Source organism: Pseudopodoces humilis, chromosome 7 (assembly GCF_049639895.1).
Source record: "Pseudopodoces humilis isolate 2021_Gansu_Grassland_sample_001 chromosome 7, ASM4963989v1, whole genome shotgun sequence".
Lineage (NCBI taxonomy): Eukaryota > Metazoa > Chordata > Aves > Passeriformes > Paridae > Pseudopodoces > Pseudopodoces humilis.
Window position 1 is genome coordinate 5005143 of NC_142206.1, and position 21196 is coordinate 5026338.

At 44.9% G+C, this 21196-nt stretch overlaps 1 protein-coding gene across 7 annotated transcripts in view; it reads left to right on the forward strand.

The window, feature by feature from the left end:
* The window catches only part of PAK6 (p21 (RAC1) activated kinase 6), a 42401-nt gene extending 22045 nt beyond the window's left edge, over nucleotides 1-20356 (forward strand). For 5 of the 7 annotated variants that reach the window (XM_088058243.1, XM_088058246.1, XM_088058244.1 and 2 more), the window contains 8 exons: nucleotides 3945-4153; nucleotides 8055-8657; nucleotides 11819-12310; nucleotides 12551-12684; nucleotides 15299-15425; nucleotides 15610-15735; nucleotides 16409-16543; nucleotides 18454-20356. In XM_088058243.1, the coding sequence (XP_087914369.1) occupies nucleotides 3950-4153; nucleotides 8055-8657; nucleotides 11819-12310; nucleotides 12551-12684; nucleotides 15299-15425; nucleotides 15610-15735; nucleotides 16409-16543; nucleotides 18454-18621 (1989 nt within the window). In that variant the 5' untranslated portion in view covers nucleotides 3945-3949 and the 3' untranslated portion in view covers nucleotides 18622-20356. Of the gene's footprint in view, nucleotides 1-259; nucleotides 421-3944; nucleotides 4154-8054; nucleotides 8658-11818; nucleotides 12311-12550; nucleotides 12685-15298; nucleotides 15426-15609; nucleotides 15736-16408; nucleotides 16544-18453 lie in introns of those variants that run through there. The other 2 variants (XM_005529069.3, XM_088058248.1) reach the window with 2 other exon arrangements.
* The last annotated feature ends 840 nt before the right edge of the window (nucleotides 20357-21196 follow it).

Sequence of the window (21196 nt, forward strand, 5' to 3'; positions counted from 1 at the left end):
GCGTTGGAACGAGCCACTCTTGATAACATTTATCTACTTTTTTTTTTTTTTTTTTTTTCCCTCTCCGGGTGATGTTGCTTCTTTTCAGTGCCCTCCTCCTCGGGTTGCCTGTCTCCCACCCATTTCTCTCTTCCTTCCTAACTCTCATTCCCCTTCCATCCTTAATCTTCCCACCCCTTCCTCTCATCTGAGGCTGACCCCTCTCTCTTCTTGCCCCTCCTTCCCAGTTGATCCCTCCCCCTGCTCTGGATCTGCTGGCTGTGGGATTTTTTTCTCGTGCTCACTGGCAGATGTGACAGCTTTTGGAACTATATCATCTAGGAACAGCTATATCTGGAGTTGAAAAACCTAACGTGGTTTCCCAGGCAGCAGGAATGGATCGCTGAGAGAATTTCAATCTCCGACTGCTTTTGTCTTGTGGTAGTGACTTTTATTATTTATGTTTGTACATTTCTTACAGTACGGTTGTCAGCACTGAATGAAAGACTAAAGTCTAGTAGATTATTATAAAATCAGTGTCACAGTATTTGTGTTGTTATATTAAAGGGATGCTGTCTGTGTTTAAATACAGGTTTGGCTTGATTTACAAAATCTTATATGCATAAAATGTTCTTATGAATTTCTCACTGACTTAGAAAAGGCCTGGTTTTATGTGTTTTATTTAACAATAAGCGTTCTTTAGCTGGTATTGGAAATACAAGTAAACAGCTCTTGCATGAAAACCACAAAGTGAAAGGAGACTGGTTAAATACAGATCTCCTCAATGAGATGCAAAACCTACCAAGATTATTAGAATTCATTGGATTTCAAATAACTATTTTTAGTGTATGTATTTAATTTGATCCTAATGCCGTTTACCTTTAAACCACCTGTCTGATCTCTTTATAATCAGGGATTGATGCTGACCATATAAAGCAAATGCCATTGGATGCCCAGGGGTGTGTTGTATTTGGAGCTGATTACATTTTGTTGTTTTTAAGATGTCTGTTTTAAGCCAATAAGGTAGATGCAGACCATGCCAACCAGTCTCCTAAAACAGACCATGAACTCAGTAGGTGCTCCTTTCTGGGTTTTGGAAGCATGCTTTTGGCTATGGGATCCAAGTATAGTCCACGTGTTGATTGTCAGGGATAGGGATTTTATGTAAATATACAAATGTACTGTTCATGCTTCTGCAAAGTGAGTTGGTGAAATAGAGCCACTGTTCTGGTTGGGGCCAAAATATCACCTGGGCTTTAATATTTTGCATTTTGAAGCACCTAAGCCAGAATCATTCTCCTTATGGGGAAATACCTGACATGTTCAGAAAACCATTGATGCTACAATTGCTAATGATTGTGGCATTTGTAACACCGTGTTTTACAGAACCCTTTGCCACATGAAGCACTTAAAAGAGCAAACTTGAGACTGTCTGCTATGCCCTGGGTATCGTCTCATTATGAAGCTGTGAGAGTAGGAGCAGAAGAAGAGGTACTGGTTGAAATAGTAAGATCACTGGGATTGCTGTGGCCAGGTCAAGGTGGATCAAGGAGCTGTCATAACTCACATGTAGTCAAGGGTTCAGAACTGAAGCACTTGCTGTAATACTGCAGAGATACTCCCTGCTTTCCTTGAAGGCTCTCAAGCTCCTCAGCAGCTCCAGCTGTTGGTTTGAGCACTAACACCACAAGCTATTAGAGTATCTTTCCTTTCTGGGATTGTCTGCACTTTTTTTTCCTTAAAGAATTGCCCTCTGACTTTTAGTCTTGATTATTAGTTAATAAGCAGCACCTAAGGGGCCTGAGAGATTAATCACTGTGTTTGAGGAGCTGCAATACAGACCTGGAGCACAGACACCCTTCCCATAAGATGTATTTGAGTTTTCGTTGGAGCTTGTTCTAAGCAAAGATTATTCTGGCTGCAAAATCTCTCCTAGGCAGAGCAGTTGCTTCCAGTCTCTTTCATAAGTGGGTTGTTGTTTTTTTGTTTGTTTTTTTGGGTTTTTTGTTTTTTGGTTTGTTTTTTGTTTTTTTGTTTCCTAATCTTTTGTTTTCTTTTTCACCTGGGAGTTATCTTTAGCAGGCTGTCGCAATGGACAGAGCGTGTGAAGTTGGTGTTTCACCAAGGATGGGTTGCATGACTGGGGGATTAGATGGAGCAAAGGTCCTTGTCAGCCATACAAACACTTCCTATCCCTGTGACTGCAGGGTCGTGGTAACCAAACTGGGAGCCGCTGTGTATTGGATTTTCAAGACCCCAGTCTAGCACCAGGGAGCAAAGTCATTGTTCAGATGGTGGCTGCACTTTGCTCCTTAAACAAGTTTAGAATGGGGCAACCTGGAAAATGTTTGACATAGATTTCACTGTGATGTGCTGATTTTGGAGGCTGATGTCGCCTACAAGTGTGCTCATGTCTACACCATAGTGGGTTATCTCTCTATGCGGTCTGTCTCTCTGACCCTTGTAAATATTTATCCAGCACAAATAGTTGGAAGCTGAGGTCCTGTACAGGGGAAGAGTGACTGCTACAAAGTTGAAGATTAAGTGGCAAAAATCCTCAGCCTGGTGTTAGGGAAGAGATGGCATTCATGGCTGTAAGCAGTGTTAGTGAGAAGCAAATGCCAATAGTAATGTTGTCTGTGGAAAAGGAAGAGCATAAAAATGTTATTTTTGTTTATTGGGGGATGTTAGCTGCTTTAAAAAACCTGTGCAGCTTTTTCCCAAAGCAGTGAGTAGAGTCATAGAACATTTCAGGGGAGAAGGGACTTTGGGAGGTGCAGCCCAACCCCCCTGCTCAAGGCAGGGTCATCTTGGAGGGTCAGGCTGGATTACTCAGGGCTTTGGCTTTGAGAGCAAACCCCTGAGGATGGAGCCTGTCTGGACAGGCTGCTCCGATGTTGGACTCTCCTGGTCACAGGAAAGCTTTTACTTCTATGCTGTTGGGACCACTCCTGTTTTGATTTATGCCTGTCTCTCACTCCCACCACTCCCACTGTGAAAAACCTGGCTCTCCATAGAAAATCTCCTTGCCTCACCCTGTCTTCCCTGTCTGGTTTTTGTGAAGAGGTTATGTCAATCCACTGCAGTCTTCCAGCTTTCCTGCCTCTTGACTGTATACAGAGCTCTGCTTCATTTTCCTTCATACCTTCCAGATTTCAGAAAGGTCCAATCTCTTAGCTTTCTATCTAAGTATCTTTTTTTGGTTATAAATTCTTAATTCAGATTTTGAAGTCTCTTGTGTTTGGGTATATTTCAGTGTTAGGTGCTTCTGGCTTGTTGCACTTGCACTGGCTGTTCACACAAGCTGTCTCTCTCAGCCCCCAAGGGAAAAGAATCTTAGTTTTTAATTTTAGCTTCTTCAGCTACCTGCTGACAGAGTTTTATTTCCACCTACCACCTCCTCTCTCCCTCTCGAGCCCTCTGTCTAAGCAAGAAAAACTGAGATCCAGAGTCAGTCTTGGGCAGCTCTTCCTTTGGCAATAGTTCTGCTGTCTTTAAGTGGGAGCCAAGTGGATATTACTTATTTGGAGTAAGCAATGAGAAGACAACCTGAGCCCTGTTCATAGCCACCTTAAATTTCAGGCTTGTGGTGGAATCAATTCTGTGTAACTGGCTGGACTCCAAAGCCATTTAATGTAGTTACAAGCAGGTAAAATATAAATATGTATATCTTAATTACTTTTAAAATCATTTTATCAGGCAATATGAATTTGTAGAAATAAGGGAAGTCACTAGAAGTCACATCTGAGCCGTGAACCTGCAAGGTGGCCTTGGGCAAAAATCATCTCTCTCTTGGTGCCTGTTTCTTCATCTGTAAAAGCAGGTGATCAACTCCTGATAAAGTTCTTTTCACTGGAACATGTTCTCAATACAGCATAATTAGCTTGTAGAATTGATACCTGATTTTACTGCTTGGGCACTTCAGCCCTAGACAGGCACTGACGGTGTTGCCTTCTCCCCTTCAGGCATCATGTTTCGTAAGAAGAAGAAGAAACGCCCGGAGATCTCGGCCCCGCAGAACTTTGAGCACCGTGTCCACACCTCATTTGACCCAAAGGAGGGCAAATTTGTGGGCCTGCCACCTCAATGGCAGAATATTCTGGACACACTGAGGCGCCCCAAGCCAGTGGTAGATCCTTCAAGGATCACAAGGATGCAGCTCCAGCCTATGAAGGTAAGGGAGGGAGACAGTTCTTTCCTGCTCCTCAGGGAGTTTGTCTCCAAGTTGAGGCACTGTTTCTGGTGCCCCATAAATGGGACTAAGGGTAGTATCTGTATGGAATTCAGTGGGTAGCAGGCTTTGATAGCCCAAGGTGATAGCAGCTTCATCAGGAATAAGGACAGTAGGATCCTGACCTGTTGCTGTCACTGTTGAAATAACCAGCTGGCTGCCTGTCACAGTGATCGGGACCTGTGAAAGCTCCTGTGGTTCCTGACAGGAGCCAGGATGCGTTCAGCTGTCGTACAGGGAAGTCAAGAGAAGAGTTCATGGAGAGACCTGTTTTAGCAGGTTTGTCATTCTCGTGGGTGAGCAAATTTGGCTGGTAATTAAGTTGCCAGGGAAGCCTAAGTGGGAGAGAGAGCAGTGTACCACTGCCTTGCTGTTCATGAACAAGTGAGGACAACAAGGACTGAACTAGGGTCTGGGCTAAAATGGTTAATAAACCAGGATTTTAATAGAAAGTGGGACATAGTAATGGGACAATGTCCTTCAGTAAGGAAAAACAAGTGATTCCTGTAGATGGGTGGGTTTACGTGGCTGCTAGTACTGGCATCTGGAGACTGTGTGACAGCAGGAACATGCTGTGGGAAAAGGCAACTTTGTGTTGACCTTTCAGGAGAAGAAATGAAAGATGGTGACAGAAATATTGTGCTTAAAGTCTTGTTTGCTTGGGAGAAGTTTTTGTTCCCAGTTAAAAAAAAATCCCTGCAGGGGTCTAAAAACTGAAAGGTGTGTTGTAAAACAGAGATGTTGCTTACCTGCTTTTAGGAGGGATATAAAAAAGAGTTGGCTATCTGATTAATATATTTAGCTTTTTGTGTACAGGTGCTTTAAAACATGGGAACTGAAGGGGACTATATTTGGTTTAATGTGAGCTTCAGTACCTAATCAAACCTGCAAATGAAATGGTCCATCAGGATCTTTGAGCAGCAGGCTGGTTTATAAAGGAAAAACTTGCTTAGGAAGAATAGGTGGAAAAAAAAAAAAAAGCAGGAGGTATTTCCTGGTGTCCTGAATGTGCTTTGAGGTTCAAAATGTAGTAGAGGAAAGGAGCACAATCCAGAGAAGAGATAAAATGTGTAATAAGAGACCAACTTGGTTAGATCAGGAGCTCTGTAATGAGCTTAAACTGCAGGAGGATTGCTCAGAAGGGTGGAAACTAGGTCAAGTTATAAAGGGCAAAGAGAAAAGAAATTCATGTAGGAGCAAAACTGGAAGGCCAAGGCACAAAAAGAGATGATATTCTCAAAGAACATAAAGGGCACTAAGGACACATCATGAGTGCACTGAGGAGGAGAAGGAGGATGAAGGAAAGAATTTATTCACTGCTGGTTTTGGAAGAAAGTTAACAGATGACACTGAGCATTCCTAAGTGTTTAATGATTTTTCTCTGGTCTTCATTAGGTGTGATCAGTGGGCTGACAATTAGCATGAGCATGAAGGGATGAGAATGCAGGCCAGAATAAGAAAAGAACAGGAACAGAAATGAGTTTTATCTAAGAAGTTGCATATTTTCAAGTCAGCTGGGCCTAATGAAATTCAAGGAATTGCAGATCAGTCAGAATAATTTCTATCCCCAGAAAGAGACTGGAACAAATAAGCAAGTAATCTATTTGCAGCCACTTTTAAGGAGATAGCAGCCATAATAGCTGGCAGACAGTATGGATTTATCAAGAAAAGAATCACGTCAAGCAACCCAATTTTCATTAATCACAGGGTAGGGGGCTTTGGGTCGGGGGGAAGTGGTAGCACTCCCCTGTATCTTGACTTCAGTGAGGCTCTGGACACTGGACCAATGGCATTTCCAGAGCAAACCAAGTTTCCTCAAGCATTAGGCAATGGATACTCAAAAAATAGTGTGAGGCATCACTTTTGAAACAGAAATGTGTGTGAAGAGATTTCCTGGAGTTTGCCCTGAGCCTTATGCTGGTCAGGACTTTCATGTCTGACTTACTAAACCTGAGGGTGGTAAAAGCTTGAAAGGAGGTGCAAATCCTTAAGAGAACAGGGACAGAATACCCAACAGGCTTTAAAAGCTAAAGAATCATCTTAAATGAGCACTGTTTCTCCCAGTAATTCCAAATGCAAATGCTCTCATAGACTACATAACAAAGCTTACTGTTTCTAGTAAACTCCATTTGAGTTAATTCCTGTTCAATGATATCAATAAATTGGATATTTTTCTTTTTCCAAGTGCTAGTTGGCCAAGCCCTTATATATAGTCCTGGATTCAATTATCAGAGTAGTTCCTGGGTTTGTGTGTAGCTTATAAAATGGTGCTTTTCTTACAATTTCTTAGTTTTGGTCAGTAAGGCATGAGCTGTGTAGAAGCACTCCATATAGATTTGGCTCAAATTTGGATGTTTCCTCAGTAATCTGATGTAGCCCTTAAACACAGCAGTGAAGCAAGATTAACTCCCCTCTCCCCGTCTGCTTGGGCTAGGTCTGACTTCATGGGAGTGACCTGAGTCTAATTCTAAGGAGTTTTAGACAGAAGGGGAAAAGAGAACTGCAGTGGATTTTCTGGAGAGGCTGTAGCATATTGTTGGAGACTTCTTATTTTGAGAATGTGCACATCTTTCTGGAATGACTTTTGTCCATTTCGGACAAAAAGTTCATGTCCCCAGCACATTGTTCTGTGACAGCAGCTGGGCTGTGGAGGAAGTGGGGGGGGGGGGTGGTGGGGTGGTGAGGGAGGAGGAATGCAGACCAGAATTTCCAGCTGCAGCTGGTGTGTGTGCCATGTGTGCCATGGAGTGAGCTGAGTTGTCCTTTCTTCACCTTGTTGAACAAAAATCTTCTGTTCTGCCTTTCATTCTCAGACACTGAGCAAGCCAGGTGCTCATTTGTGCACTGTGGTGGTGTTCTGTTGAAATTACTGGAGCTGCTATGTTGCACCAGCTAAGTATTAGTCTCAGTGTAATTAATTCAGCATGTTTAGAAGATCCCTGGAGCTCAGTTAGCAAACAAGAGATTGCTGTCACTCCAGGGAAGGACTTTCCTCAGGCAGAGGTTCATGAAAGTGTAGGAGTGAACCTGTGCTGAAAATTTTTGTGGAGAAATGAAACATTTTGATTCCCAGCACTAGAAAAGCTTCTGTAAGCTTTTCAGTTCCAGAAAAAAAACAAGGTAGAACACTACATAATATACCAACAGCTTCAAGTGTCCTACTTGTACAGAGCTGGTGCCTGTTTGGATGGAAGCCTTGTTCTTCAGTGTTTGCTTACAAGGCAGTTGTGAGCTGCTGTGACCCTTTGTTCATCATTTTTAATTATAATAGCTTGGCAGGGCAGAGCAGGGAGGCAGAGTTGGAACAGCACGGTCTGCACTGGTCAGGATTGGGATGTATTAGCAGAAATTGTAGAGAAGCAGACTGAGGGACTCTGATTACAATGCTATTGAGAGTGCTTCAGGGGAGAGATGAACCTTGTATTGGCACAGCAAAGGTGAGTTTTGCAAATGGAGCTTGCAGCATGCTGGAACTTCTGAGAACTAATATTTCAGGAGCTTGGTGAGTGCATTAGTGATGTAGTGTCACAGTTTCAGCACAAGAAATCCAGGAGTGTTGAAATATCACAGTTTTGCTCTAATGTTGTATTGTAGAATATGAGCACAACAGCAGCACTGACTTCTCTGGCTGACAGCACTGCTGCTCTGACAACGGGATGTAACCCAAGGACTCTTTTTTTTCCTTTAGTAAAGGACAGTGAAACAAAAGAGTGAAATTGGTAATTTTTCCTGAATTCCTTGAGTTGTCTTTGGCTGTATGTACAAAATCTAACCTTTGACAAGAGAAATTGAGCCTTGCTTCTTACAGCTCTGACTCGCTTCTCACCTTCTCTGTGTTTCCCAGACCGTGGTGAGGGGCAGCACCGTGGAAGTGGAAGGCTACATCTCTGGTTTGCTCAATGACATCCAGAAGCTTTCTGCCATCAGCTCGAACACTCTGAGGGGCAGGAGCCCCACCAGCAGGAGGAGAGCCCAGTCCCTTGGGCTCCTGGGAGACGAGAGGCCCCCAGACATGTACCTTCAGAGTCCTGAAGGAGACTGGGCAGACAAGTATGGGAACTACCTCAACTGCAACGGTGGGTCCAAGGTGGCCCGGAGGCAGACCATGTGGCCGGATTACAAATCCCGCCTGGAAGGGCAGTCTCATCCCAACGGGATGGTGACAAAAGCCCAGTCCCTGGGGCCGTCAGAGTTCCAGGGTGCCGATGGCAGCTGTCTGCAGCGTACCTCTGGGCTGCAGCACGTGCCTGCTGTGCCGGGGGACAGCGAGATGCCAGTGAAGAGCCCAGAGGAGGGCTGGCTTCAGCGACAGCCCAATGCCAGGCCCTCAGGTGAGGGCAGCCCCAACTCCAAATCACGGGAGAACAGCCTGAAGAGGAGGCTCCTGCGCAGCGTGTTCCCATCGTCCAACACCTCAAACAAGCCAGGCCCTCCCCTGCAGATCAAGGTAGGAGTTCTTCACTGGACTGCAATGTTGCCTTTACAATTCCAGAGGTTACATATGCAGCCAATTTAATTGCAGACATCAGGCAACCATCTGTTCTTGTTATGATTAATGCTGGAATCAAAATAGTCCTGGCCAGGGGAAATGTGTGTGGCCTGAGCTTCATGAGATGCTGCAAGGCACAGCTCAGGATGGCAGCCAGATCTCCAGCAGAAGGTTTGGCAGAGCTGCAGGAGCGTGGGCTGGGAAGGACGAGGGGTCTTAGTCATTACCTTCTGTGAGGTAGAGGCATAACTGCAGTGCCATTCTGCTGGCACCAAAGAACCTTTGCCATTTGGTAAATTGCCATGATTTGCATTAGCAGTGTAGTCTTCTGCCTGTGCAAACCAGAACTACCCAGGGAGAGTGTGGTGCTTATAGCTGTATCTGCCAGGCCACTACAGCAGCACAGTTTGCATCAGCGCCCACAGCGCTGTCACACAGGAAGTCAGCCTGTTGGATTTTAGAAAGGGTGGGACAGCTCATAGCTTCAGTTCCCCCAGGAAAGCTGTCCTGAATGGATGACTCATTTCTTATTAAACTGGAGAAAATCTCTGGTTCCTGGTACTGGATAGGAAACGCAGCCATTATTTCTTTTCCATTCTGAGCTGACCCATCGTCCATCTTCCTTGGATGGCTTGTCTGGTGGCTTCAAAGCTGGTGCTGGGTCAGGCTGATTCCCAGCAGCTGTGAAGTGCCTGAACTGGGAGGACAATGGCAGGAACCACTCTCCAAACCAACCTGACTGCTCTGAAGGGTATTGCAGGGAGGGGATGTCTCCAGTCCAGCTTCTCGCAGTTTTCATAAGGATCCAGGCTCAAGGCTTTGAGCACAGTGGGTTTCCTTTCCAAGGGAGAGGATTTTGAAGGAATGCAGTCCTTGTGTAACACAAATTACACTTACTGCTGTCTCAGTGACTCTGGGCTGATCTACACTGCTTCAAGGCCTGTCCCCTGAGTGCCTATAACTCAGAACGTTCCCCAGACAGAGTGTCTTTGCTGTGCTCAGTACTTCCAGGAGCAGGACAGCCAAGTGTATGTGCTTGGGAGTGTTTGAACTCCACCTTTTTGTCAGAGGAGAGGAATAGGGAAGACCTTGAAGACTAATCTATCTCCCTACTCCAGTGAGGGATCTGTGCCATCCCTGGTAGTTTTTATCTATGATGTTCTTACCAGCCTCTGATGATGAAAACCTGTGTCTCCTGCTCTGATGGAGCCTATGATGTGTAAGAAATGTGTAATTGCAGATGAAAGGAACAGGGATATAACTGAATCATGGAATCCTAGACTGGTTTGGGTTGGTAGAGAACTCAGAGTCCGTCGGGTTCCACCCCCTGCCATGGGCAGGGACACCTTCCACTAGACCATGCTGCTCCAGCCTGGTCTTGAACACTTCCAGAGATGGAGCATTTACACCTGGCTGGGTAGCTGGCTGAAATGGGAAGGTGGTGCCTTGAAAAGCACCATGGGAAGTTTGAGTGCAACTTCCTTATGAAGGGAAGGAGTGGGAGAGCCAGTGGCACCTCAAAATGTCCCGACAGAAAACATACATGGGGACATGGGGACTGTCAGATTACATGAGCAGGAAATAAGACTTAGACCTGGTTAAGCAAACCTGTGTGAGCTCACACGCATGTTGTGTGCACTTCTGCATGCTCTGGATTATGTAAAACATGTGTTTTTTTTCTCTCTCCTGAGACAAAACAAGATTTGGGAAATAAATTCTGTGTTGCTGTGAGCATGTCAGCACAGGACTGCAGGGGTGGAGCCGGTGTATGGGGAGGAAGGAACTCCTGACAGGCAGTTGTGTTTGTGCTGTGCCCTGATGCTGCTAAATCGTGTTTTCCAGGGCCTGTCTGTGTGTGAGGCTTATGCAGATTCTGCTCTTGACAAAAATCCTTGATTAAAACCCAAAGTGCATAGAATTAAATCCTACACAATTATTCCCTGTCTGAGACAAGAAAAATAAGAGCTCTTGTAAAAAATTCTCGATTGGCAGTTTTCAGTTCCCATGCCCATATTATTAACTTTATTAATCTCTCTGAATTGTGAGAGAGAAAAAGCTTTTTGCTTTGAAGTTTCTGTTTTGCCCTGTAATATAAATTATGGGTTTGCTCTTTCTGAAGTTGCTTCTTTGACAGATCTGCTATTATTTTACATATATTTATATACATATAATATATATATTTTACATATACATTTGTACAAATGTAGTGTATTTTGTACCCCACCTGCTAAATGTTGTTGAATTTTAATTAATCAACATTTTCAGGGTGAGTATTAGCATGACAGTATTTATCCTTCCTGGCATGGGAATGCTTATCCCAAAGTCACAGTCCCACAGGCTGTGATCTTACTACATCTCCTACACTAAATAGAGTTGGGCATGCTTGTCATTTGAGTGGGAGGTCTCCAAAAACCTTGAGCAGTGCTAATCCAAATTCACTGTAGGTTAGTTTTAAGCCAGTGAGGTGACAGGTGGTTCTGTGTAGCTGGAGTCTCACATTGGCTGCCTCCAGCTGTCCTGGTGCCTGGTGCTTTTCCCAAAGTGGAGAGCTAATTCCATGCCTGATCAACAGGAATGCTCTGCAGGTACCAGTGGAAAGTGCAGAGAGTGTTTTCAGTAGGCAGAGTGTAATTACCCAAAGGGAATTAGGCCAAGACATCAAAGTGATTTACAGCCTTGGCATGAATCCCCTTTCCTTTTATACAAAGGAAGATCAGAGGCACAGAGGGATAAAGGATTTTCAAGTTCTCTGCAGCACAGGTTGCCCCTGAGTTTTGGTGGCAAGGTTGGAATGCTTTTTAGTAGCTGGGGTTTTTTTCCGTGGGTTTTGTGTCTTGGTGATTTTTTTAAGCATGTTCCTTTTAAACTGCCTCAATTTGGAGACTGCTAAAGCATAGCACCCATTCCCTAAGGGATTCTTGAAGATCTGCATCTAAGGAGATCTTCATTCAAGCCATGTGTTGGGCAGACCTGGAGACAAGAACCGGAAGCTCTTGACTCCAGTCTGCTCCAAGGTGTGCTTAGGATGGAGAGGGATGACACAGAACTCAGTCCTCACTGCTCTGCTTGTTAATCCAACCATTTTTTTTCTCTCACTTTCCTCTTTGTTCTTCTTGAAGCCTAATGCTTTCTTCAAGCCCCAGCAGTGGGGTTCCCCCCACAGCCCTGCAGCCAAAGCCCAGTCTCTCCCCCCAGACCAACCTGCCTCTGAGTTCCCCAGGATGATCTCTGAAGCTGGGACTCCCCAGAAGTCCCCAACAGCAGAGAAAGCTGTGGCAGTGCCACCAGGCCGGCCCTCCCCGGCGGGGTCCCCCAGGAACCGGCAGACCCAGACCAGTTCCAGCAACCTCCACCTGCCCCAGGACTCTGCTGGGAAGGGGCAGCCAGCCAGCGAGGACCCTGTGGTTGTGACTCATGAGCAGTTCAAAGCTGCCCTCAGGATGGTTGTGGACCAAGGAGATCCCAGGACATTGCTGGAGAATTACATCAAGATTGGGGAAGGCTCCACAGGAATTGTGTGCATTGCCCGGGAAAAGCACTCGGGGCGCCAGGTGGCCGTGAAAATGATGGATCTGAGGAAGCAGCAGCGCCGGGAGCTTCTCTTCAATGAGGTGAGTGCGCTGAAGACGGGAGGATTCTGCTGTCCTCGTTGGAACAATCAGTGTGGCAAAAGGAAGGAAAGAGCAGGATTATCCTCCTTTTAGTAGCATTATGCTCGTACCAAGAACAGCTATTGCTGGGGGGATGGAGGCTCTGCGCTGTAGTCGCAGGGCTGTGCTTCACTTTTGTTGGATAAGACAAAGTGTGGTGAGTGATTTTGTGGTGGTCACTTGTCCACTGTGGTTTTACAGGTGGTGATAATGAGGGACTATCAACACATCAATGTCGTGGAGATGTACAAGAGCTACCTTGTGGGAGAGGAACTCTGGGTGCTGATGGAGTTCCTGCAGGGAGGAGCCCTCACAGACATCGTGTCTCAGATCAGGTAGAAAGCAAAATCCCAGACACAGCACGGGAGAGCAGAGTGGGGATTTCTGGGACAAATAGGTTCCCTCAGAGACCTTGTGCTTGCAATGCCCTGAACTACTAAAGTTTATAACTGTTACCCATTTTGAATATGTGATAATACTTCTGATGTAGAAGGGACTAATTTAAAGTACTGATCCCTTTAGATACCCACTAGTCATCTCCTTGATGACCTTTCCTGTAAAGCACAACACTCATATAAAAAGTGTTGTTTACTATATCTGTTGAATCCTGGCCAGGAACTTCATTGAAAAAGTATTAAAGAACATGCAGAAATAGTTTTCAGTGGTGTAACCTTAGCCACAAATTCAACCTCACTAACGCTTCTGGAGAAGTGCAGCAGAGCCTTGAGATCTGGACTCCTTCCCAAATTTCATTGCCTAAAGATAGCAACTACTGGACACTCTCCTAAATTTGTTTCTTTATCTACACTGCTTCATATTCAGTAGTGCTCAAATCATTTCTGTAGGGCAAAGAAGTTGTTCTCAGATGGCCTCTGGTACCTCTCAGGTGTTCTGATGATGCAGTTATGATGATCATGTCTTACTCTGACTCTGGAGCACCCTCCTCCTGCTTCAGAGCAGTCCTGTGAGGCTGGAAACTGAGGCAGGGAATACCAGGTGAAAGACTGTAAAAGGATGAGAAAGTCTGTAGGATGAGAGTTTCTCTTTGGAAGATTCAGGATCTTAATTGGATTAGAGTTAGGCAGTATTGCTAGCAAAGATTGTATTCATTTTTTAAAAAATCATAGTATGCCTTTAGTTCACATACTGCTTGGCCTAGGTCCTGTGGTGGGTTTAAGGCACGTGTCTTGCTCTGTTGGGTTCTGTGTTTTGGAAGCACAATTTTGAGAGGCATCAAGAGCCACGTTGTCCTCTGTAGCCTCTACAGCCCCACCTGGATGGAGTGTCCTGGAGACACTTACCTTGACAGGCCATTCCAGAATTGAGTTCAGAGGCATCTCAGGGTCTGCATGCCAACATTTAATCCTAAGGAGTGCTGAGTTACAGCTTACAGGGCCAGTGAAACTCTTGGGGCTCTTGGCTTGTACTGAATTACAGATAAAAAGTGATGAAGAGGTTTATGAAGGGTCTGTGTATTTATATCCACCAGTGAGACGTCAGCCTAGATTTGTTTTAAGAAGCTTCCTTTGAACCTGTTGATGAATGCTTTTTTTTCTCCTCATGATAGAAGCAGTATCTTTCATATTTATCAGAAAATTTATCAGAAGTAAGCTGCAAACCTTTATCAGTTTTTCCCAGGAAGGAAAATACCATCATTACAGTCATTAACCTTTTGCTGAGGGGGATAAGTGATTTACATCTCCAGGAGTGAGGTAATCCTCCAGTAATCTGTTTTACACTATGCAGTCACTTGACTGAAACCAAATTCCATACGTGACAGGGTGAAAGTGCACCTCTTGTGATCTTCTGGAACCACAGGGCTTTCAGGTGCATTCAGCTCAGGCACTATGAAATGAAAAGCTCCCAAAATATTTGGTTCTGTGCTGGGAAATCCCGCAGGTAGCCTTTGTCCCTCTCCCTTTTCAGGTTAAATCATAAAGGCAGAAGTAGCCCCCTGACACCCTTCAGATTTAGTTGCTGTCAGTGTGGCACAGTGCAGCTACAACCTTGTAGCTGTACTGATTTGGAGGAGTAAGGTAAGGGATGCCAAACAACAGCACAAGTGTAGATTTCTCAGCTGATGGTGTTGAAATTGTTATGGGTTTAGAAGGTGCTGGTTCACTGCACAGTTCTGCCTTCTGAGTGCTCTCTTTTCCTTAGGTTCATTTGCAGACCCAAATTTGAGAATGTTTCATTTCTTTGTCCTCAACAGGAGGGTGTTCAGAACAGCTGCTAGAGACAGGCTGAGAATCCACAGTACTCAAACTGGGTACTTCAGCTATTCTTTGAAATAATTTACTTCTAGCATTACTTGGTGTAGACTTGCAGAGCTGTCACTGTCCCCAGGTACAGGAGAGAATTTTAATTTCTACCATTTTCACTTGATTGTGAAGGTTTTTGCATTGCTATTCTAAACAGCAACAGCTTCTAAAGAGGGGACTTTGGGGCTTATATTCCATGTGCTAACAGTGGTGGAAATCAGTAGTAGTGTCTTCCCTGCTTGTAGCTTTAGTTAGGTGTGAGTGTAGCCCAAGTGTCTGCAGGAAACACCTAAAGGATCCCTATATTTGCTGACAAATGATGTGTTTGCACGTTTTGTGAATACAGCTGCACAATAAGCCTTGTGAATAATGTCTTTACTGTATTTGCTTTAAAAAAGCTGTCTCACCAGTTACCACAGCACCTTGGCATCAAGCAGCACTGCTGCGTGTCAGAGCTGCTTGAAACAGCATCTTGCAGAATCAACTTAGGTACAGAATTCAAAGTGCAATTTCTCTGTATTAAACCTATGAAAACTTTAAGTTTTCAACCATCAAGTAAAAAACGTTTTGCTCAGTAACAGACATGGAAGAATCATAGGGAACCAAAGTGTCTGTGTTTTAACCCCCTGTGCCCCTGTGCAGGAGCACTGTGCCCTGCACAGTTTTAGTCCCCTGTCTCTAATTGCAGGCTGAACGAGGAGCAGATTGCCACAGTGTGTGAGTCGGTGCTGCAGGCTCTGTCCTATCTCCACTCTCAGGGGGTCATTCACCGAGACATCAAGAGCGACTCCATTCTTCTGACCTTGGATGGCAGGGTGTGTTTCCTCAGACAAATTGTTTCCTGTCTTCTGCTGGTGCAGCCTCTATCTGTTACTTCCTTTCTGTTTCCAGTCCCTTGTTTTCCCTTCGTCCTCTTACTCTGTCATCCTTGTCTGTGTTGTTTCCCGCTGTGTTGTTTAAGGCTTATTTTTAAGGTTGGTTGATTTTCTCTTTGTACAGGTCAAACTCTCTGATTTTGGCTTCTGTGCTCAGATCAGTAAAGATGTACCTAAAAGAAAATCCCTGGTAGGTACTCCTTATTGGATGGCTCCAGAAGTCATTGCAAGGATACCATACACCACCGAGGTAAGGGACCGCCTCCCTAATAGCAGGAGAGAACAAGTAATATTCTGAAGTGCCACAGGAAAATAACTATTGGCTTGTCTAGGAAGTCTCTAGATTCTATTTAGTAAATAAACCCAACTATGACTACAGCTTTGATGGTGATGACATCAATATTTCCTGAATCAGTAGTAAACCAGATTGTTCTGCTTCTAGGAACAAAGCATCAACTTGTTCTATTCTTACACTTGAAGCTTGGCCTAGACTTGTATCTGCTGGGGACAGATGTGAGCAAGGGGCAGCCTGTGACATGACAAATATAAGTAAATAAATTCCATAAAGGAAATGGGGGAGATGTGAGCTCTGAGAGGCTCACCTCAGGGGAAGCAGACATGGGAGCTCTGGAGTTCTGGGCAGGTGGCAGCAGACTGACTAGTTTTGTTTATCAACCAACCAGGTGTGGTACAAGCAGTTACTTGCACAACTTTACATGTTGCAACACCAGCATGGCTCAGTCCTGGGTGAAAAATTGACTTTGTTAAACTCATGTAAGGAGCCCAAAAGCATTAGGGGCATCAGTGTTGGACTCTCTTGGTACCATTTGTCATGGGTGGGGTGTTGTGGTCATTGTGAAAGCAACAAAACAAGGACTTGCTCCTCTGGAGTGTGTGTATTGATGTGCCATTGTGTCCCACAGGTGGATATCTGGTCCCTGGGGATCATGGTGATAGAGATGGTAGATGGAGAACCCCCCTACTTCAGTGATTCTCCAGTCCAGGCAATGAAGAGACTCCGTGACAGCCCTCCTCCCAAACTGAAAAACTTCCACAGGGTGAGCGTGCTGCCAAACACTTGTAAGCCTGATGGTTATCACAGGCAAACATCTGTATCAGCTGTTCCCAGTGGCTGTGGAAATGGTCTTGCTAGGATGTGTTTCTTGGGGAGCAGCTTTGGCCTCGGGGTCTTAGTGGCTGCAAGCTGCTGCTGACAGCTGGTGGCTGCTTTGGGAAACAGCCCTGGCAGTGTCAGGGCACCTGGGCATAAACTGAGAGTGCAGGTCAGAGCTGCTTCACGTGGACCCAGCAGTTCCCAGCTTGCTGATGTGGATTGAGTAGCTTATATTCCAGGAAAGGGAACAGGAGGATCCCTGTTCTTGGGAGTTTCCAGCTTCATAACCTTCAGGACTACAAAGGCTGCATTATGGTCAGAGCAGGAGAGCTCAGGACAGATGCAAACTCATGGAGACACTGCAGCAGCTCAGAAGATGAACTTGGCTTCATGTCTTCTTAGGAAAAAGTAGCAGTGACATAAGAAATAGTGATCACCTTTCAGTGCCCGCTTAAAGCAGTCTTCCTTTCATTCCATGCCCAGCCTCTGAGATCAAACAGCTTCTGCAGCATCCTGAGCTTCCCAGCCTTTCCAATTAATCAGAGCATCTGCAGCTGCTAAAACTGAATTATTTAAGAGAGTAGACTGCTGAACTAACAGCACACATTCCAACATCAACAGCTGTTCTTTCCTTTTTGCCTTTGCAACGCTAATTAAAATTTCACGGTCACATTCTGGACCTGGTGCTTGCCCTCCTTGGGCAGTGTAAAACCATCCTGGGCTGGGTCATACCTTGCTTGGTGACATGGGCCTGCCACAGACTGTGACAGCCAGAGTTGGGTATGGTGTTGCTCTGCTCCACTTTGTACTGGGAAGCAAACTGGCTTCCAGCAGACCGCTGATTTACAGGCCAGTGGGCATCCTCCCCAATGTCCTGCTGGAGTGCAGCTCCAGCTGTGGATCCAGCCCTCTGTTCTGGTGCCAATTCATGGCTCACTCTGGTCAGTGACTGCAGTACTGGGGGCAGCAGGTTAAAGGGATGGCACCTAGGATAATCCCTGCTGCCTTGCTAAAGCATGGGCAGATTTGTTGACAGGGATACAGGCTGGATCCTGGCATTCGTCCTGAGCTTTGCGGTGCCTTCTCCAGCAATCCCAAGTGAAGTCATCCAAAGCGCTCCTGAGATGAGAAGTATCTCAGTGGGAACAGTATTTCAGGATCTACTAAGGGAACCAGAGCTGGAAAAATGCTCCCAGTCTAACTGGATGTAATTATCAGCATTAAAATAAAGAAATACATGCCAAGATAATTTTTTGCAGAGGATTAAACCAGCCAGAGATGTGCAGGGTCTTGAGGTGGTGCTTGGGGCTGGCTACTCCCAGGCTTTTACACCTCTTCCAAAGGACAAACCTGTGAGGTCATTGAGCTTTTTGGTACTTGTTCTGCAGCTTCTCCATCTTCTTGTAGCACAAAGGTTTTTCAGGCTTTTAGAACCTATTGGAGAACTCTATTTAACTACCTTTCCATTATCTGTGACCAGTGAAAGAACGGATTAATGCCCCCTTCCCACCCAGGTGATGTGCTCATGTAGCAGGAATCTTGCTGAGTTTTTGAGCTGAAATCCAAGAAAGTTTAGGTAACAAAATGGGAAGCAAAAGTAACCCAAATGGAAGGATGTTGCAGGCTGTATCTCATTCAAAAGAAAACAACCTAAGTGTTGTGCGTAGCAGTGACAGAAAGTTATGTCCATAGCATAAAATCATGTGACCTGTGTCACATTGCTGGAAAAAACAGGGATACAGATTGGGAATGTGCAGGATTCTTTTAACCACACTCACCTCAGCAGCCTGGTGTTGCATGAGCTGTGCCTGGTCCCTTTGTGTGGTTGACTTTTGGTTGGTTGCTTTTTCACAGACCTCCCCAGTTCTGAGAGATTTCTTGGAAAGGATGTTGACACGGGATCCACTGAAAAGAGCAACGGCACAAGAACTTCTGGATCACCCCTTTTTGCTCCAGACAGGACTTCCAGAGTGCTTGGTGCCCCTTATCCAGCAGTACAGGAAACGCACCTCCACCTGCTGACTTTATATGAGGGAAACTGTAGGGAAAAAGAATGTTTATAAAAAAAAAATCATAGAGAAAAAATTAAGAGCCCAGGCAGTCTCGACCTGTGAATGGTGCTTGGAACTTGCCAGTGATTGGTTTTGGAGGACGAATGTGAATCCTTTCCGTGCATCCTCAGCCTTCTGTGGCTTCTTCATTGCTGAAGACAATCAAAACAGACTAGATCTAAGTGAGACTAAGTCTGTCTCAAGGATAAAGCGGGTATTCCATGGCTTGTGGATCACTGCTGCCGAAGGATGGCATTCAAAAGTGGAGTCTGAAGTTGTGTATCTGAATGTCTGTGGGTTTCTGCACACCCTGGCTGCTGACTACTGAGCTGCAACAATATTTCCCACTTAGAAATGTGATCTTTGTTTCCTTCATTGTACACTGGAGCCATGAGCTGACTCTCTTTGGGGCACAGGCACCTTTAAACTGTAAATGTACAAAGACTTTTTTTTTTCTCTGAGACCTTTTCACAGATGATTTTAATTTCCTTTGGTTAAACATGGACCTAGAAACCTGCATACACTTCCTTAGGGAGCAGATGTGATATGTATATATTTGTTTCTAAGTGGCTCTCTTGCATCAACATGCTTCTCTTGCTGCAGAATATGTATGGTTTAGTGGTCAATCTTGAATCCATTTCATAATTTTAAACTTCTGGAGGGGGAAACCCTCAGATATGGTCCTCAAAGTGGACTCTATGAAGACCAGGTGCTCTTACCACCAGGATCTAATGGTTGAAAATTCACCGTTTGCAACACTCTGTGTGCTGGCTGGAATGTGAACGGTGTGTTCCTGTGGCTGGTCTCCAGGCACCTTGCTTTCCCAGTCCTTTCTCCCAGGAGAGGCTGAGAAGTGCTTCCCTGGGGCAGTTATTGGGTAGCATTTTGGGGATGCCATGGAGACTAAATGGAAATATTTGAGCTATCCTGCATATCCCAGGATTGATTTTTGTGTTTGTGTGCTGCTGTCTGGCTATTGGTCTGCCCTTCCCCATCAGCCCTTTACTTCTGGACGGTTTCTGGTTGTCTAAACGGCTCTTTCAGTTATTTTAACATAGTTTTAGATATTTTGTACGCTGCACTCTCTGATCAGTGAGATCCTCAAGGTACTTGGACTCTAGGTCAGGATTAACATTGTACAGTGATGGTGTGTGTTGTTGTGAGGTCTCAAGAATATATTCGTACATGTGGAACTGGGATCTTGTTTTGGAACTCCAGATACCAAGGTTTTGGACTTTTAGTTATTCTCAGGACAGTCCTGCTGTCTCAGAAACGGACCTCAGAACTGCGTTTTCTTCAGAAGATGTTCATAACCTCTGCCCTCTGCTATTTGCTCCAGCTACAGATTCTGCTTCAAAATTGAAGCCACGGTTGACTACTTGAAGTAATTTGGGATGGAATTCATCTGCACTGCTGCCAGCCATCAAAGGGTGGGCACCCAGTCTGCGGAGCTGTACATTGGTTCTGTAGCCCACAGGGAGAGGAACACCCCTGGGGGAACAGCTCTGGAGGTGGTTCATCCCCTTGGTTCAGACACCTGCTGAAGGACAAAATCACTCTCTCTCTTACCCATGGCAGGTAGAGGTTGTAGGGGGTTTCTGTAGACTGGATGTCTAAGTTTGGAGCTGATGGAGTTGGTTGAAATTAATTCATTAAGCTCCTCCTTAGCTGCACTGGAAAATTTTTGATGTAAAATGTTTCTGTATTCCAGATATATTGCTCTTTTTTAATGCAAAAAAAGCAGGGCTTGGAAAAGATTTATAATTTGAAACAAACAGTCCTGCTCGTCTTCAGTTGTGAAGCCTTTGCACTTGTGTTTTAAATTAAAGTAGTTCTTGATTTATTCATAAGTCTGTTACAGTGTTGAGATGCTTAAAAATGTGTCTGTAGTTCAGAGACGTGAATGTGAACCTTGGAATCTGTTCTAACTTGCTTCTTCTGTTGCTATATGGCTTCTAAAACTAGAGGAGACTGGGGCAGGAGCCTGGATCCTGAGTCCAGAAACAAAGGTTTCTTGGAGACAGGGATGACAGGTTTAGCATTTGACACCATTTTATACTTTAGCCCAAATCTGACTGAACATAGTGAGGGAAGGCCCTGGAAAAATTGCATTGAAGTATCTTATAAAATTTTAAAATCTCATTAGCATATTTGTGAGGAATGCAGAAAGGATCCATCTTCCTGTGCAGTGTAGAATTTAATTCCTGCTTCTTACGTTTCTCTCTTTGCAGTTCATGCACGCCACAGCACCAATTAACTGCTCCATTACTTAGATGAGTGTGGAATCAAACATAAATCCTAAGATAAACCTAGATTAGCTGAAAGATTGAAGCTCTGTCTCCAGGGCCAACAGCTCCTTCCCCAGAAACCAGGCAGCCAGGCAGGACAATGAGGATACAGAGCAGGTTTGGAATTTGTATTGCAGTAGTGTTCAGGTCAGGATTTAATGTATGCTTGGTGACATCTGACTGTATAACAAGGTGTAGTCTCTTCTCTTGACTAGCTCAGAGCCTATTCTGTGTGTAATTATGCTCAGAGATGATGTT